The sequence below is a fragment of the Penaeus monodon genome, chromosome 12 (assembly GCF_015228065.2).
Source record: "Penaeus monodon isolate SGIC_2016 chromosome 12, NSTDA_Pmon_1, whole genome shotgun sequence".
NCBI classification, from domain to species: Eukaryota; Metazoa; Arthropoda; class Malacostraca; order Decapoda; family Penaeidae; genus Penaeus; species Penaeus monodon.
The window spans coordinates 20,311,817-20,332,063 of NC_051397.1; the positions used below are offsets into that span (position 1 = coordinate 20,311,817).

The 20,247-nt window shown below is 38.4% G+C and overlaps 1 protein-coding gene across 1 annotated transcript in view; it reads right to left on the reverse strand.

The window, feature by feature from the left end:
* Positions 1–12,456: 12,456 nt before the first annotated feature.
* LOC119579362 (mpv17-like protein 2) overlaps positions 12,457–20,247 on the reverse strand; it is a 32,523-nt gene continuing 24,732 nt past the window's right edge. Inside the window, exons 2-4 of the mRNA XM_037927127.1 lie at positions 13,867–14,003; positions 13,522–13,645; positions 12,457–13,036 (exon numbers count right to left, since the gene is read on the reverse strand). Coding sequence (XP_037783055.1) covers positions 12,658–13,036; positions 13,522–13,645; positions 13,867–13,990 — 627 coding nt within the window. The 5' untranslated portion in view covers positions 13,991–14,003 and the 3' untranslated portion in view covers positions 12,457–12,657. The remainder of the gene's footprint in view (positions 13,037–13,521; positions 13,646–13,866; positions 14,004–20,247) is intronic.

Consider the following 20,247-nt stretch of genomic DNA (forward strand, 5'->3'; position numbering starts at 1 on the left):
GAAGAGGTAAAAAACCCAAAACGAACAAAGGACTGGAGAAAAAAAAGTTCATTTGAAGGGTGAGAAGCCTCCAAGCAAAACAAGTTTACTATGTGGAGACAGTCCATCATTAGCCGTGCAGCCAGAAGGAATACCGAAATTTAGTTTATACAAATATAGATAGTTACTAGAACTAGATGCAATTATTGAAAGTAATAAACCAGATGTAATATGCATCACTGAATCCAAACTGGATCTCTTCGTAGACGATGTAACATTAAGGACTCAGAGACTAGCATACTTGGAGAGCGATAACAGGGCAAATGGAGATGGGTAGGTGGTGGAGCTAGGCAATATTAAACAAGAAATGATTATTTTATAACAGGGGATAGAGCATATCATCAAGAGTCCCGATAAGCTATAGAACTAAAGGCAACTGAGGTAGAAAGAAACAAACATGCCACCTCATCACATCGTGGTGTGTGTAAGAAAAAACAGTAATAGATAATAGATCATAAGTGATAATAAAAGGATGAACGTTAAAGAACCTGGAAGAAGTGCTACTACATTCGGAAAATAATGCAAAAGAAATTCTTGTAATAGGAGATTTTAATAGCAAAACTGAGTGGGAAAATTTCGATCCCAGAGCTCAGCCAGATTCGTGGAATGCAAAATTACTAGAAGTCATAAATGAATTTTGTCTGTTCCATAATGTAATAGATCATCCAAGATTAGATGCTAGATAGGGCCTGCGGCTTATGTTCACCGTCAATATTTACAAAGACTAAAGGTACGTTAAGGTATGGAGGTAATTTGTCCCCCCCTCTAGGAAAAGGTGATCACAGTAATTAAGATGAAATACTGCCTTTTACAGGAAAAACTCATCGCAAGTAAGGAGAGAAAAGCAAAGTACAATCATAGAAGCCTTAAAGATTTCTTTGACAGCATAAACTGGGAAACCCTCCTGAACAAAAAAAAAAAACTTGATATGCATTATTCTAAATTTTGCGAAGTATATAAACAAGGAGTGAGAAAAATCTGTATCGAAAATGGTCAAACTTTAAGCAAAAATGGCCAAAAGTAGTTCAGTGATAAATGCAAGAAAATGAGAGAAAACAAACAGCTCCCTTGGAAAAGGTTCAGAAAATACAGATCTCAGGCAGCGTATGAAAGGTATAAAGTAGGAAGAAATGAGTATACCCAAACCATGAGGCGAAATTAAATTTGAAAAGGATACAATTATATTTTACTACACTTGCTGAGTCCCACTTTTGGTACAATCTGCACAGACACATCGATGGTAAAGTAACATTTTCCAAATGATGAGACGAAACCCTAACTGTTTGTAGCAAGGAGTGTGATTGGTAGAACATAAATGACCAAGTGTAATGGTATGTATTTTTGAAAAGTACGTAGAAGCCAAGTCTAATCTTTCGTTTCTTGAAACATACATGATAACAAACATGAGTGGATTAGCTATCATTGCTTTGTAGTGGGATATTTTCAAAATGCAATTTCCACTGATAGTTTGTTTATCGAAAAGGCAACGCCTATGAAGGTGAGGCGGCATTGCCCCTTTCTTTCAACACAACAAGTATCGATTATAGCTGTATATTTCTTGAAACTTGATAAGGTTTCATGCTTTAAAAATCTATGTACGGCAGCTATATCAAATAAAATTCTTCAAATTCACTGATATATTTCTATATAGTGTTCGTAGCTGCAGCATCTAGCAACGGCTAATCGAACAAATGTAGTGACCGTTTTTGAAACATCGGTTCAGTAAACAAAAAGCATGCTACATTATATTTTTTTCATCATAGAACATTAACTGAACGCAAACCGAAGTAGGGCTATAATGAGCATGTAGATATTTTCAGTGTGTGTGTGTGTGTGTGTGTGTGTGTCTTGTGTGTGTGTGTGTGTGTGGTGTGTGTGTGTGTGTGTGTGTGTGTGTGTGTGACGTAATAATGACATAAGGGAAATCCGAGGTAAAGACAGAGCTGCCAAGCTGACACCTTTTTTTTCAAGATAGACGAAGGCAATCTGAAATTGCATATAGAAGCCGCATCATCGGGTCTGTGGACGGCGTTGGATTTGGCTGCTCCTATAAAATAACCAGGCGGGTATCTCCACTTGATGGTATACAGGTGAATAAGTGGGAGGAGAGGCCCCCCTGACGTGCCGCCCTCGTTATCCCGTTGCCCCTTCACTTACCTATACAGCTTCCGCTAACAAGCCGCACGGTGAAGAAAACGACCACATGCAGATGGGATTCACCACAGAACGTCATCAAAGAGAGGCTCAACAAACGACATTGCCAACATCGCCTCCAGTTCACCAGGCAGTGTGTGTAGAGTGCACTGGAAGCTCCACTGCTGGATGAGAAATAATAGGTGTAAATATAATTTTTTTTCAATTTGTTCGTAAAGTGTTGTTTATACATGATAGTGCCCTATGCGTCATCTTTCATGTTCTGATTATCTATTATTATTTACTTTTCAGATGTGACAGACGACACATCTATGAAACGACAAGAAGTAGCCACGTGACCAATAATAAGTGCGGCGGATTTTCATGCATGGTGTTGGTGAACTCGCCGAAAAAGAAGGGAGATTCAGTTTAGCCAGATATTTTGAAAATGTTAGAATAAACAGTCCCCCCATCAGCACGCTGCTATCCTATGACCCTTCCCAGAAAAAACCCTGTTCGTGCAGGATACCTGCCCAATACACACGTCGAGGACAGTTACGAAGTCTTTCTGCCGCCCAGCAAGGTATGTAACTCAATCCGATGAAAAATGTTTGGGCGAATATTGTCAATGTTTAGGAAACGGCTAATGAAAAGACTCCCAATAACTAACAGATCATGATGCTAAAAGGGAATGGAAAGTGTTAGGGAGGAAACCGGGACCTCACATAAGAACGTCATCTCTGTCCCGGGGATTAGACAAGGTTTGGAATAACGATAGATTGTCATTATTATAAGTATGACTGCCCCCAGTATTGCCTTTTCATTTCTATAACCATTTTTCTTTTTACAAATAGTAGAAAGATCTTCAAAATGACTAAATCTCCAACCAATTATTCGTTTTACTGAATCCCCCTGGCAAAGAAAAAATATACTTATTTATGTATATGTATATATTCACACACACACACACACACACACACACACACACACACACACACATATATATATATATATATATATATATATATATATATATATATATAGATAATATATATATATATACACACTAAAGTTTTGCGTTCAGGTGTTCTAAAATAACATCGCATAATTTCTGTTTATTGAATCAATGTTTGTATATGACGAAAAGAAAACAAGTCATTTTATCAATTCAAAAACCTATGAAGATGATATATGAAAACCTTGCTTTTGTGACAAAACACAAGTATGCCAATCTAATCTACACCAACGCATATACGCAGACGGATGTGCATTGACACAAAATGTAACAAGACTGAACAAATGACAAAAGTATAGCGCCCATTTCATTAGAATGAATAAGAAATTTTTCGAGTTATTATACATCGTACAGAACATGTATTGGGAGTAAGTTCTAAGACTCATGATATTCACCCTCTTTTGAACTATCCCACTAATAGTTCCTCGAGTTGAAACAAGCAGACATGTATTATCTCACTCGGTTGTTCGAATTAAGAAAAAAAAAAAAAAACTACAAAGTCAATGATAGCTAATACTATATGTTTTGTTATCGCTTGTGTGAAATCCTTAATGAGAAATTTTAGTCAGTGTTTGTTGAGGATTAACCGTAGCACCGTTACATTGCTCATTGGTGACACGTTCTATCGGCGCTAGAACGGAGTTTGTAACAGGATTTTATATAAATTTGTTATTTTGAGTATGGCGTTGGATCTTCCCCCATATCAAAGGCACAGGGATGCCCGATATAACCTGGGTTGCGTAAATCGCCTAATAGGTCTCCGCTCCGACGTTCGATAGTAGGTACAGTTATTCGTTCGATCGGCAACTTTTGAGTCGGTGTGACCCTGCAAGTTACGTCCATTAATTAATGTAGGACTAGGATTTAAGCTAGAATCATTATTCGCTTATTAATCACACCCTTCTCACACTCTTGAAGTAGTGGTTGTGTGATTCGTAGATACCCGTGGGGAATGTCACGAACACCCATCACAGATACGCAGAAGAAAGCAGGTTATTTATAGATTTTTCCTGTCTCGTTTTCGCTTCATTGTACGTCATTTTTGGTATAGGATCCCCTCGTCGATGAAGTCTGACATGCATAGCTAGACATGGCTTCCTCTGCAGTTCAGAATTTCTGACCCTGAGAAGATTTGCTTGCTAAAAAAACTAATATTTTTTTCAAGTCACTATTCATTAATGCAGACATTCTGTCGCATATCATCAGTGAATTCAGTGTTGTAGTTGAAATAATTTTATATAGCTAGCATTGCTAATTTATCTCAGTTTTGTTATACTGAACATTAATCTTCGTGACTGTGATACATTTTTCTGTGTGAGGTCACTTACAATCTCATTCATGCTCTCTGTCGCTCACACACACACACACACACATGCACACACTCATTCACTCACTCATCCACGCAAAGCAAAAGACACTGAAACCATTTCATTAATTGGGTTTGTTGCTGTCGTAGTTGCAGGTGTAAAGATCTGTGATGTATCTCTTTTGCTCATGATTTTGTCAATCATAACAAGTGACTCGTACATGATGTATAATTTCTTATTTTACATTACTTCTTCTCTGTGTGATGACAATTGGTTAAAGTAAATCCTTGTGGATTGCCGTTGTTGTTTCCCTTATCTACTCTCATATATATCAGAGACGGTTGTATTCAAGGCCAGGTCCATGCAGATCGCTACTGATGTCTCCCTCTTCTATTTTCTTCTTTATCTTTGTGAAATAAAACACAAAACGAAAAAAAAAAGATAATGAAGTAAAAAACGAACATTAAAAACTGCAGTTATTTAGATAACCGGATAGTGGTACTTAACACCCCCTCTTCTCTGTTGCCTTTCTTTTTCTTTTACTATCTGGCCCTTACGTGTATAATCTGGTTCCCCGATTATGTATAACAGTCAGACCGACGAAATCCGAAGGAGGACCCTGCTGCAGAACCGGTCACCTTAGGATGCTGTGGGAAGGACGTCAAGCGATAGATCGCCATAGGCCTGCGTACCAGAATGTTTGTCAGAGCAGGTATTAAGCTGCCCCATGATGTAGTGGAAGGGCGCTGCCAACCCGCAGGCAGCGCTCTTCCTTCCAGCAAAGGTCCAGGAACTTGCCAGCGCAGGTACCAGTTGCCTCAGGATGCTGTGGATGGGCAACGCCTGCCTGGATGCCCGCAGATTCAGTAAAACTCCAGTATCAGCTGCCCTGAGATGTCGAAGAGGATGCCTCCTGCCCGGACGCCCATAGATCCAGACGAAGATTACGAGGACGTGAGGATGAGCATGCAGCCGCCGAGTTAGACCTGGACGAGGACTAAGAGGAAGTCTAGACGAATCCGAGGTCAAGGAGGACCTGTGCGAGACCTTCGAGGACGTGTGGACGTCGAGGACAGATTATACCAAGGGCCAGGAAAGAGGATGACAGGGACGAGCAGCCACAAAGACGCACCAAGATCACGTTACGCAAGAACGAGATAACCAGCCAAAGTTAGGACACCCTTGAGGCAGATCTAAGGCGACTCAGGGTGAGGCGTAGTAGTGGCCGGCAATATGAAGGGTATAGGAAGGTCATTTACAGACGATTGGTGATGACCTCTCCTCGCTCCCCCCCCACATACTTCCTCCAGCTGCTTCAGAACACTTCCTGCAGCTGGGACGCTCACTACTTGTGCCGAGGATGACCTAGCTTATTCAGTTTGTGCCCAGTGTGGTAAGGCCGACCCAGCCTTCGCCATCAGGGTGGGTCAGCTGGACGGTTGACCTCGCGTTCACCACTTTACCCATAGACATCATCTTGTGTGTTCCCTTAGTGTTGTACTCTTAGCAATAAAGAGTCAAGACGTCATACAAATTATCACTACCCCTGCTAGCCACTGTACAAGAGTCTGAGACTTTTACAAACTAGGTTCTGAGGGAATGTGCCAAAGAATTATATACTTGTAGTGACCTGTGAATATAATTATATTTCGCAAAGACATGCAAAAGTAGCTTCACTGCCACCACCCATTAGGTAACATATGACGTAAGTGTTTGTTTGTGATTAAGGGATAGTGTCGAAGACGATGTGAGGAAAGGGATGATAGATTGTGTATATGCAAATGTAGCATGTGTGATGGTGTACTTGTTGGGTGCAATAATATAAAGATTGGTAATGTGTGAAAATAGCCGAGGAGAGGCGTGAGCGGGGAGAACTCTCCAACACAATTGGTAGAATAATTAAGTCAAGAAAATCAGGACTGGTTATTCAGTTCAGTCAATTAATCCTTTTTCCTTTTACGTGGTGACTGCGAGGGAAACGGCGATATAAAAGTATTAATGATGAAACATTTATTAAAACAGTAAAACGGTAAAACAAAACAATGAAAGCATTGAAAACGAAAAAATGCACAATGAAACAGTAGAACATACAAAACATTAAAATAATAGATATATAAAAAAAGGTACCAAACCGGCGTTTTTCACTCTCCGCGAAAAAATATTTCGAGCAAGTTCTCTCATTTCTTGTCCTATACCTATCCACAACATCCCCAACACACCACTTGGAGATCGTATTCTAAAACAGGTCTGGCAAGAAATTACCAGCCTATGCCACCTCCCCACCAAAGATATGCAGTGTAAGTTCCACGAAGTGGATCTTAAAAAAGAGATTTGGCTCCATTCTCTCCCCAGCAATATCAGGGAGAAGCTCGACGACTCTGGTCTCCTCACTAAAGCCAGTGCACTGATGGAAGCACATTGGCAAGCCCGCCCTCACCAACAGCTCCTGTTTTCCTGCAGACTCGTACCGACATCAATGCAGCAATTGCCCGAGGTCCAACACCATTCAGAGGCCTTTCACCCCATTCCTGGCTGCTGATGGCATTTGCTCCTACCATAAGCGGTACGGGAGTCCAGCCTATAATTGTCTCAATGGATGGAGGTGGAGGCCAAGGGCATCAAAAAACGTGGAAGGTGGCCACTAGGCAATGTGGCCACAACCACAATCAACACAGTCGACCACCCCCACACCGGTTTCCACATCCAAGATATGAGAACCAGAAAACATTTTCTCGTCAATATCGGAGTCATCCTCTCCTTTTCCAGCTATGCAGTCCGACAGATGAGTTGCCAACAACGACCCACAGAGGCTTGTCGCCGCCAATCAACAATCAACTCCAATCAACTCCTACAGCTCCAGAGACTTCGCCATATGCCTCGCCAGGTGCACTTACCCATGAAGTTTCCTCTTTGCTGATGTGACTCGGCGCTAGACTTCCGTCTCGCCATCACAACCCTGCTGGTTGATGATGAAAGACGCCAAGGGCTCATCACCCCGACAACTTCACTCTACGTCCTGGCGTCAACGCAGTCTCTTTTATTCAGGATGCATCCTGACATCAACATGTGCTGCCTCACCGTAGATGCCTACATGGACATGCTTAGTGATTTCCATTCAATCATCAAGCCAGAGCTCTGCCACACCATCCTGGGAGCAGCAGCGAAACAACGAGTGTACCACCACATCAAGACAACAGGACTCCTAGTCCATTCTCGTTTCCGTCACCTGAGGCCAGAGATGCTCTAAGGCTGCCAGTCCATGGGCATCCCCTCTCCACATGGTCCGGAAGTCAAACATCTCGTGGCGCCCATGCGGCGATTACTGGCGACTCAACCTCATCAACCGAGGCGTAACCATTACCCCATGCCGAAACATCACAGACTGGGGGATCTTTACAGCCGCATGGCGACAAAACCCGCATATTTTTGAAACTGGATCTCCTTAGAGTGTACTGTCCAGTGCCTGTTCATCCAGCTGACGTCCCCAAGACGGCTATCGTTACCCCATTTGGAAGCTATGTTTTCCACTATTGCTCTTTTGGGCTCAGGAACGGCGGCGCTACTTTCCAGAAGATGATGGACCAGATTTTTGGAGCTCCCATTCTGCGTGATCTATGTCGACGACATCCTCATTTTCTCACGGGACCACCAGGAACACCAGCAGTATGTCCGCACAGTCCTTCACCTTCTGGAGGAGAATGGCCTAGCAGTCATTTTCGGCGCCAGCAGCATTTGGCCACAGAGCGATAAGGTCGATGGTGTACTCCAATTCCCTACCCCAACGTCCATCAAGGGAGTCCAGCAGTTCCTTGGGATGATAAACCACTATCACCGATTTATCGCCCCTCTCTAGGAGACCATCGTCAGAGGCAAGAGATCACTTGTATAGTCCCAAGAGCAAGAGAGAGCTTTCCTGGAGCAAAAAATGTCGTCTGCCATGTATTTCATTGGGTATTTGAGAACAGGCAGTGTCAAGGTCTTGTCAGAACTTCTCCTTCTCATTGTCCTTGCATCCTAGCTGAACTAGATACATAGATTGATAAAAATGTCAATGATTGTAGATGATTGGCATGACTCTTTCATTTGTTCATTGTACCTTTATCACTCTGTCTTTCAGGTCTGGGCTCAAATATGGAATTCTCAGATGCCCTGCATCGTTCTCTGATCAGTCCACTGTAGAAGAGGTCTTCTAGCTCCCGCCCAGCTATGTGGCTTTATTTCCTTTCGACCTAGTCTTCTGAATACACAATATGTCCTTTTTTCTTCTGCCCATCAAATCTGCTACTTTTTCATGTCATGCTTCCCACGTTTCGCGTTCCCACTTTATCAGGTTTAGAGTCTACAGTATTCTGCCACTAGCCCGGGAATTTTTTCGCACCCTCTGCTCATCTTAGTGCCGCCGGAGACTGAGGGCCAAGTTGGTTGTGACTGCTTTCACATTCTTGGATTGGAGCAAGGTTTTTCTTATGTCGCGGATGCCCTTCCTCACCGGCAACGCTCTACATTTTTACGACCGTCATTTAGTTGTGCTGGCTTGCCCACAACTGGCTGCATTTTTCTGACTTCTTACTTATTCATAAATAATAATAAATAAATAAATAATCTATACATATAATGTATCTCTGACTCTGACTTTTTACTCTCTCTCCCACACACTCGCCCGTAAACGGATTTTTAACACTGTTAATTCTTGCACTGAGTGCTACGAACGCAGCTATGAATTGCAAGTGTACTTATTTTTACTGTAGTGTAGAAGTCATCAGCATTTCTTTTTTTCTTATAAGATTACTCAGTAATCTACATTACCTCAAAATAACTTACGATACACAAGTTTGAAATACAGTTTTCTGCTACAATCATTGTTTGCATTGCACCAAACTTCTCAATTAAATAATTATATATCAGGTGGGATATTTACTTCAAATAAAATATCGGCGATACATGTATTGGTATCGGCATCGCTTTGTGTGTGTGTGTGTGTGTGTGTGTGTGTGTGTGTGTGTGTGTGTGTGTGTGTGTGTGTGTGTGTGTGTGTGTGTGTGGTGTGTGTGTGTGTGTGTGTGTGTGTGTGTGTGTGTGTGTGCGCATCTGTAGACGTGTGTGTATATATATATATAATATATATATATATATATATATATATATATATATATATATACATATATATATATATATTTTAAACGAATATTATATATATAATATATATTATGTATATATAGAACATATATATATATATATTATATATATATAATATATTACACACACATACGTGTGTGTGTGTGTGTGTGGTGTGTTTTGTGTTGTGTGTGTGTGTGTGGTTTGTTGTGTATGGTGTGTATTTTATTATATATAATATTAATATATATATATTATATATATATTATATATATATTAAAATAATATATATATATATAGCATATATGCATATATTATATTCTTAATATATCTATATTTATTTAATAAAATTTTAAATATATATAAACATTTTTTTATATATATATAAAAATAATATATTATATATATATATATATATATATATTATATATATATATTATAATATATATATATATATAATACATATTATACTACTATATATATATAATATATATATTATATATTATATATATATATATTTTTTGTTTTTTTTGTTTTTTTTTTGTTTATAATTCAACATACATATTTCTTATATATATAATATATATATATATATATATATATATTATATATATATATATATATACACACACACACACATATATATATATATACACATATATATCCCAGGGTAGTCATCTGGGATGACCCATAGCTGTTGTTTATGCTTCCAAAATAGCAACGGTCGTGGTTGTACACTGAGAATGCTCACCGATCCTTGAATTTTCACGTAACCATATGGCATAGTTGCAGTGAAAGAGTCAATAATCTTGATCTTCACGGATGTCCTACCAGGATTGTTGGGTTCAAGCTCTGGTGAACGATCCAAATCGGCAATTGTCAATCCAATAAAACCAAAGTGTTACAAACCCATTACTGTGATGTCTGGTCCTGTGTCAGGTACACATTCTACGTATTGACTGTCAGTGATGGTTGTTCAACATGAGGGATAACTTGTGATGCAGTTACGGTCTTTCTTGATGGGGCATTATAGCCGCCACTCATAATGCAGGATACTGAAAACTGGGTCCCTTGCTTCTTCAGCTGTGTAGCCCTACCCTTGGAGGGGGATAATCTTCAACATTTGCCAAAGTGCCTTGTTTTTCCGCAGGAATGGCAAAAAATATAGAATGCGGGAACTTTGATTTTTTCATGTTGTTGTGAATTATATTTATCACACATTTGCCAGCCTGAGTGAGAGGGCGCCGACTTGCATGAGCATTCAGACGACTCCTGGCCACATCCTTGCGATTCCTGCTTCTTTTTTAAACTGCCACTAGATACAGCTCTTGTGGCAGGTTGCAGCTGTCGCAATTCTTGCGTGGTCGACGTGGCAGCTTCACGAGAACGACTCGTCGTTCTCACCACACAATCTTTGCTACACCCTCACTGATGCCATCCACTCCATGTGTTGCTGTCTCTCCCACCACCACCTCCATGCTCAAAACGGAGTCAAAGCTCGGTGAACAAGAAAAAGAAAACTCATGGAAAGAAAGATAGGAAGAGATAAATACAGAAAGGCATGAAGGAAGAAAGAAGAGAAGAAACAGAAGAAAAAAAGGAACATTGAGAACCATGAAAAGCACATGGAGGAGGAAGGGGTCAGCCATAAGTTGGCGAGGAAATGCTATGAAGGCAGGGAAAGGAATGCTAGTTCCCACTATAAATGGTAGTGAATATTAAAACTTTAATTGCGATATCTCAGAATCTCCTTTTTTTACTTTTAAATTTCCGTGGCCAAGTCAAATTTTAATATTTCAATGACCTATGGCATGTTTGTTTAGGACAAAGAATACAACAAAGTAACATCTGTGCAGAATGGATTGATTTGCACGTTCTTTTCCGTAATAATAGGTCATGCATTTTCAAGCACTGACCTCATTTCATGAACTATGAGAAAAAAAAAAGTATTCAGACGCCACAGGCTATACGAGTCACTGGGGCACCACGGCGGGTAAGGACTAAGGTCAGCCGTGTCAGTACCAGCTGACACTATCGAGTCTGTAATGGCCGGGCTCCCCTCATGGGTATAGCCCGTGCGAGGCTCAGCTTCGCATTTTGGATTTATCCTTATTTGGGTTGATTTTTTCTCATGAGTGGAGTAATAAAATGCATCATTTATTTGAGGTCGTTACCATGGGCTATTTTGTACAAAAAATAAAGGATTTCATTTATCCTGATAATGCATTTTTTAAATATAAGAGTAAGGGGGTAAATGAGATATTCATTCAAGGGCGAAAAATAAACGAGGTAAGTTTAAGTATCACTGAAACATATTTTTAGGTCCATTCACGCTGGGATGACTTCTCGCGTCATGGTACACCACCCCTCCTACCAGGTTGATGTCTTTGAATCATGTGGTTGAATTGGCTCGCCGTTGTACATGCTAAGCAGTTGTGCACTGTTTGGCATTGGCTGCACTGGTTGAGCAGATAATAGTCCTCAAAAGTAGGCTTAAAAATAATTTTTTTTCTCCTCTAAAAGATTATTAAAGCTGTAGCCAAAAGCATAAAGGATTAGGTAATTTTGTTTTCTGATTTTTTCCCTCAAGAAGCTGACTCCACATGCACTCCGACTTGTTCAGTATGGCACTGATGGCTCCCGTTGTGATTGGATTAAACTCTGTATAGTAACATATAACATAGCTTGCCAGTAACTGCGTTTCCATGGTATTCCTTCTATAGAAAAAAGTAGCGCCAGAAATATGAATAACTACGAAAAATTATACTGATTTAATACCTGAAGACATTTTTTGTAACACAAGATGAGCATGAAGCAAAAAGGGAAATAAATAGATTCTTTATCTTTACATATACTTTAACATATCATAAAAAAACAAGAAATATATACACAAACACAGATAAATATATACATTTATATATACATACTTACAACCCAAACAAAATAATATAGTACTGCACTAAAATAAAATCAACAAGTGATAATTTGTACATAGGCATGTTTTATACAACTCACTAATGCTAACATAATTTCCGAGGAATAATGCTCTTATCTTTCTGTTTTTGAATTACCGTTATCATTATCTTCCTCTTTATTTTTTATCTCCATATCATAACAAACATGTGAAGTGTATATATCAAATAGTAGAGATATCGCGTTGTCGTACAGAACGCGGTATTTGGTTGGCAGCCAATAGAAATTGATGAGTTGTGCTGGCGGCCACACAAACCACTCAGCCGTATACAGCCTAATTCCTCTATGTTCTAGATCATGAAAGAAATCATCCCAATCACCACATTTAAACAAACCAAAAGAGATGAAGAATACAGTGATGCACACCGGAGAGAAAATCAACTGATCCACTAGTAGCTTCTTAATCACAACTTTCAGTGTTCGGCCCGGGTATTTCCTGTCTAATAGATTGTACCTGTGAAAATTAGAATGAAAAATCATAGGTTTGTAGTAATATAAAATCTATGATATTTGTTGACACTTCCTTACAGGCAAATAATGAAACATGTGCTAATATGACAATTGCACTATGAGGGTAAATTTGTAATAGTTCTCTTTCAGTTTCTGTACCAATCAATACTATGAGTCTTCAGTTACTGAGAAATACTATTACTTTTTAACATTAAATAATATATTACTTACAAGGTTGCATTGATTTATCTTCCTATGTTTATTATTTATCGTCATTTCTATTCAATATACAGTACTTTTCAAAAAATATGTTATCAATACAATAAGTACTATTTCACTTGCAAATTTGTGAAGTGATGTCACGGCTATTTTCTCTAAATTGGTCTCTTCAAATTAATCGACTTTAAGTACAAGGCTTATAAGAGTTGTGTAATGCCTAAACATGTTACAATATTAACCAGCAAACTCAGTGACATGTAGACAACTTACCAGTGATGACACAAAGCTCCCACTGTAACTCCAGTACAAGTTAGCTGTCGAGTTCGCACTACATCCCATGTCTTTTGTTTTTGAATAACAATATTATGTTGTTGTTGAAGAAAATCTCCCAAGCCTGGAAAAATACTACTACTTTATTTTACTATTTAGATCAATTAAAGGTTATTACACAACTAAATATTGATATTAAAATAACTAATGTATCATTTGTAAACAATACAAAGTCATTTTGTGTAAGCCATGAAAATATTCAGCTATATTAATTTGCCTTAAATGAATAAAGGTATTTAAGAAACAAAACGAACATAAAACGAGAAAAAGAAAAGAGAAACAAACCTGAGAGAGTTAATGAAATGGCCACATTTGTTGCAAATAAGTGTTTATTAAATGCCCTGTTCAATGACCTTCTTGCAAACGTTGGTAATTTTAGCACCTTCCTCCACATAAACACACTACCCATTTCTTTCTGAAAACTAAAAGATGACATTAGTAACTGTTACCTAGCTATAATCATATATATAAAAAAAACCCCGCCCCCCGCCCCCCACACCACGCCCCACCCCCACCACCCCCCGCACCCCCCCCCCCCCCCCCCCCCCCCCCCCCCCCCCCCCCCACACACACACACACCAACCCCCAACAACACAACACACACAGCATACAACTACATACTGAATTAATATAATAAATTTTAAATATTATAATATAATTATAATATATATTAATATATATAATTAAATATATATAAAAAATATGTGTGTGTGTGTGTGTGTTGTTTGGTGTGTTTGTGTGTGGTTGTGTGTGTGTGTGTGTTGTGGTGTGTGTGTTTGTGTATTTGTTATGTAATAAATAACACACAAATATAACAAAATAATTTAATATATATTATATTAATATAATATAATTATAATATATACTATATTAATAATATAAATAAAATATATAAGTGTATAATATAAAATCATATAATATATTTTAATAATTATATATATAATTATTATATATATAATATTATATATATATTAGTATATATAATATTCTATTAATATATATATTATTATATTTTTTATGTATATATTTATATATATATATACCCCAATATATACCAAATACAAATGAAATAAATAAATACTAAATATATCATAAAATATATATTATATATATTATATATATATATATATATATAATTTTATATATATATTATATATATATTTATAATATATACAATATATATATATATTTATATAAAAATTTTTTGTTATATTTATTAAATTAGTTATAAAATATATAATATAATATATATTATATATTTTAATATATATATATTTAAAAAGATATATATAATATATATATATTTTTGTTTTTTTTTTTTGTTGTTTTTTTTTTTTTATAATATAAACACACTATAAAAAATATATAAAAATGATATATAATATATATAATATATATATATATATATATAATATAATAAGATTATATATTAATATATATAATAATATATAATATAATAGATAAAATCATATAATATATTATATATAATATATATATATTTTTTATATATATTTTAAAAAAACCCCCCCAAAAACCCCAATATTTATATATAAAATATAAAATATATAAATAAAATATTTATATTTATATATAATATATATATATATATAATATATATATTAATATATATATTATACATATATATATAATATATATTTTATATAATAGACGGTGCCGAATGGTTAGAGCGTCGGACTCGAGACTTTTCACGACGTAATCTGTTTTGGTCGGTCACCAGCCGGCGCTTGTTTCCTTGAAACTTCACCTGATTGCCTACTAGCCATGGTGGCCAAGCGCCCAAGTCAGTATAATAAATGATGTATAATTTAAAAAAAAAAAAAAAAAAAAAATAAAAAAAAAAAAAAAGGTCGAAGCATGGAAACCCCACCGCTCTAAATTCCAAAAATATGGAAGCCATGATCGCAAGCCGGTGGCGAATGGTTAGATAAGCATCGTCTCAAGATTGTCACGACGGCAATCTGGTTCAAGTTCGAGTCACCGGAGGGTTGTTTTTTTTTGGGACAAAGGAACTTCTCCTCGATCCTACTAGCCAATGGGTGCAAGCCAGCCCAAGTCATGCTATCCCAAGGTAAAAATAGAGAGAATATAAAAAGTACACGACTTCCGTGGAAGGAACTGGGGAACCTACCACGTACCACTCAAGAGCATCACAACATGAAAACTACAATTAAGTATCACGCTGTGACCTACCGTTAAAAGAAGAAGATATTATACATATATAATACATACATTCATACATACATACATACATACACACTTATGTTTTCAGGAGCCCAACACCATAGGAAAGTTAATGAAACAACCTATGAAATATAGCTCTGACTTGTCTTCTAATTTGGTATATTTAATTACCTGTCCTATCTGCCAAGCAAAATACTGGGATCAACCGCACGATGACTACGTACACAAAGGAGTCTTTCAGAATTGTCCTCCCGCTGAGCAAACCATCCTTCTCGGCAATAAAGAGATCATTCACTTAAACACTCTCACCCTTGTTCTAATGCAGATTTTTGTATTTTATTCTCTCATTCTTCCCGCCAAGAAATAATCACCTCGGAATCCTTCCTTCTAAAAAACAACCGCAACTAGCTTGTTCATCCATTAGACTACCCTCCACCATAAACATTCTCTTACGTTAGTTTACCATACTTATTTTGTACATCACAAATACCTATCTTTATGATTTGTATATATTTCTGTACTGATTTCATGTTTGTATTGTTGTATTTACTTTATCTAATGTGCTTACAATGTATAATTACGTATTTTGTAAATATAAAGACCTATATCTGCATAATCTAACCACCTTATTATCTGGTTTCCGCTTACAGCATTGAGAATGAAGGCTTGTTTGATTCTTCTTAGCGTCTGCAAATAAATAAAAACAAGCAAGCGACTTCTAGAGGGTGAGAAGGGCGTGATTAATAAGCAAATAAGGATTCTAGCTTAAGCCCTAGTTCTACATTAATAAACAGATGTAACTTGCGGGTCACACCGACTGGAAAGTTGCTGATCGAACTTTGGTTTTACCAATACCTACTATTGTGACGTTGGAGCGTAGATCTATTAGGCGATAAAGGCAACCCTGAGTTAAATCCGGCATCCCTGTGCACTATGATATGGGGAAGAACCTAACGCTATACTCAAGATATTAACTTTATATAAAAATATCATTAAAAGCTCTGCTCTAGCGCTCACAGAACATGTTTCCTGTGAGCAATCTAACAAGCTTTGCGTATCCCTATGGTTAAGGGTTAAAAGCATAATAAATGTGCTCCACATCTAAGGTCATGTAACACTATAGGAAGGTACAGTAAAGGGGTAGTGAAGCGTAGTTGATTTAGTAGTTAGTTGCTATGTCAGCTATCTAGATTAATAATGAGAAGGTTAAAGGTGGGTAAAAGAATTGATGAGCGAATGGTTTAAGGCAGGGTTAAACAAGGGGATTAGATCAAGTGAAGGATATGTATTCTGAGGAAGAACAGGTTGTCAAAGCAGAAAGAATGAGATTCTGTAAGGATGTCTGATAGGTGGGGGATAGCAGAGGTATGGTACGGCATCATAGCATGGACAGGACAACAGAATGTGTGGAATTGAAAGGGGGACATTACATATGGAAGAAAGGGGTGGATCAGAATGTGACATTCGATAGGAGTGTGTTAGTCAGGTGGTGCCAATGCATAAGGAGAGCTGTCTCCCAACGTCTGTTCTGATGAAATGGAGCTGACCAGGAGATTGGTAGTTTTACAGTATGCAATTTATTAGTGCGGAGACTTGACCAGAAAGATTGCCATCGGTTATACAAGGTCTTAAAGTGGGGGTAATAATCTGTGGTTGGAATGCGTGAGAAATATGGTTGGTGTGATGTGGACCTAGAGGTGTAGTGTGCTAGTGTCTGCCTATTCATTGCCAGGGATTCCAACATGGCTGGGCATCCAGAAAAATCTGATCGTTTTATGGCATGTGGATAGGCAGAACAACCAGTTCTGGATCTTACAGACAAGGGGGTTGGTCAAGTGCATTGAGTTTATGAGAGTTAATGAGTTATGGGAGTCAGTAAAAAAATAGTGCGCAAAAAGAAGCGCATACAGTTTCGTTGAAAGGACACTGGATTCAGGAGGGAGGGGGTATTTGAGAGTGCGAGTTGGAAAGGTCACTGTGAAACCAGCACCAGAGGTGGATTTAGAGCCATCTGTGTAAAAATGAATACTGGAGGAATGAATGGAGAAATGGTCAAGGAAATGGATGAGAAGGACAGCAGGGGGATATCTGATTTTGACGAGTCAAGAAAAACAGAGGAGCAAATATGGGGGTTAAGATATAAGCCATGGGGGGACAGAATGGACAGAAAATGGAAGAGGTCGGAGATGGGGAAAAGGGGAATAGGAGAGGAGGTATCCATGCGAATGGAGAAAGGAGTAGGTAAACTTGGAAAAGAAGCAAAGGTTGGAAGCAGGGATCGTGGGATAGTAGTTTAGTGAGGGAAAGTTGGTGGAATCGAGCATAACATTGGAGAGAAGGGTATGGCGTCAAGAGAGAGATGGCATGCCTGATTCAGCGTACAGGCTCTCAACTGGAGAGGAGTGGAAGGCACCTAGGGTTAAGCAAAAACCGCAGTGGTGGATTGTATCAAGATAAGCAAGGAAGGAGGTTGAGGAACAGGAGAAGATCAAGGTAACATGAGTAGAATTTTACAATCTGAGCTCCAGGATATATGAGACAGAGTTTCTAAGATCTGGAGGTGGTGGCAAGCTTTTCCGTTAATGTAACACATATGGTCTCGCTAGGAATTTGCAAGAGGAACGGCATTGGAGTGGAGTGCCATATAAGAGTGGAGGTTGGGGACCTACACGTATGCAATAGAAAAGGATGGAGAAAGCTTTGGTGGTAGAAAAGTGGAAGCCATGGTCAGCAGCTCAGGAAGATACTGCTGATATTGCAGACTGAAGGAACTGGCAGAGATCTGGTATGTCTGTGCCAGAGGCGAAGATGATTAAATCATCAACATATAGTGATGACTGAGCTCCTGTGGTAAAATTGAGACAATATCATTAACTGCAAGAAGGAATAAAGTGGTGCTGAGCACACTGCCTTGTGGAACGGCTTCGAACTTAGGAAATGATGATGATATTGAAGGAAAGACTTTATAAAGACACCCATGTTTCCATGTATGCCTAGAGAGGACAATTTTTTGGAGAATATGGTAATGCTGTGTAAAGGCAGATGTAATATATGTCTCGAAATGAGCAAGGTGATCAGGTGTACTTCGGGCACAGCGGAAACCAAACTGAGAAGGAGAGAGAAGATTGTGAGATTCAAGATATCACAAGCAGCTAGTTAGAGCGATGGTGCGGTAATCTTGAGGGAGGGTACCCGATTTATTAGGTTTCAAGAAGGGGAGGATAAGAGCTTCTTGCCAATGAGAAGGAAAATTTCCTGACGTCCATACGTGGTTGAAAATAGTTAATAGGGAGGATAGAGAGGAAGATGGAAGGTGTTAGAGCATATGGTAGTGAATCCCGCCAGGGCCTTCATGAGTATTGCGGCATGACTGTAAGGCAGCATTGAGTTCAGAGGAAGAAAAAGGAGCATTATAGGACTCATCAGAGGATAGGGTGAAGATGATGGGGGTGCATTCCCTGATGATCTTAACAGAAGAGAAGAGTGGAGAAAGCTGAAACACTGCTGACCTGGCTGAAATAGTCACCTAGTTCATTGGCGACTTGGAGATGATCAGAGATGAGAGTATCTCGAATATGGAGGACGGGAGCTGGATGGGGAAGATGTTTGCCTGATAATTTATGGATCCAGTGCAAGACAGTTGAGATAGATGTAGGAAACATAATTTTGCCAGGTATTTGTTTTACTGTTTCTAATTGTACGACAAAGAAATGTAGATGCTCTTTTAAAGGAGATTGGGGCTGATAGTTGATTAGTGGTACCTTGTTTGTAGCGGTAACTGTTCCAGGCTGCATGCTTTAAGCAAATTGCTTTAGTGCAATCAGAATTTCCACATGGAACACATTTAGAGGGTATAAGCTCTTGAGGTTTGAGGAATGGCTGTATAGGCAGCTCTTAGGACTGTAGTTGTGAAATATTGTATCATATCTGAAATGGATGAGAATGGGAATGGGGGTTAAGAATAGCAGAGAGTGAAGTGAAAAGCGGAAGTCAGCTCTATCAAAGCACCAGCATGGGGAGTTAGCAAGGGGTACATATGAAGCAGGGGAAAGAACTGGAAAGTGGTCACCATGAAAAAGATTGTGTGCACATGTCAAAGTGTGGGGCGATCTGAATTAAGAATAATTAGGTCAGTTGTGAGGAGGAAGCATTCTAGGGATCCACCAAGGGAGTTGGTGATAGAATCACCCCAAAGAGTGTGGCGGCATTTAAAGTCACCAACTATGAGGAAAGGTGGCTGAAGTTGGGAAAATAGATTTTCAAAGACAACAAACTTAATAGGGTGGGAAGGGGGAAAATTTATTGTGCATGTCAACCAAGAGTACAGTAAAATAAGTGTATGGAGTGGTTACCTTGACGAAAACTAAGACCCTTTACATCTATGGCAAAAGGTGTGCAAATCGAAAATAAGGGAGATATAGGACAGACAAGAGTGAAGATCGCCTTCATGTTTACTTCATGGAA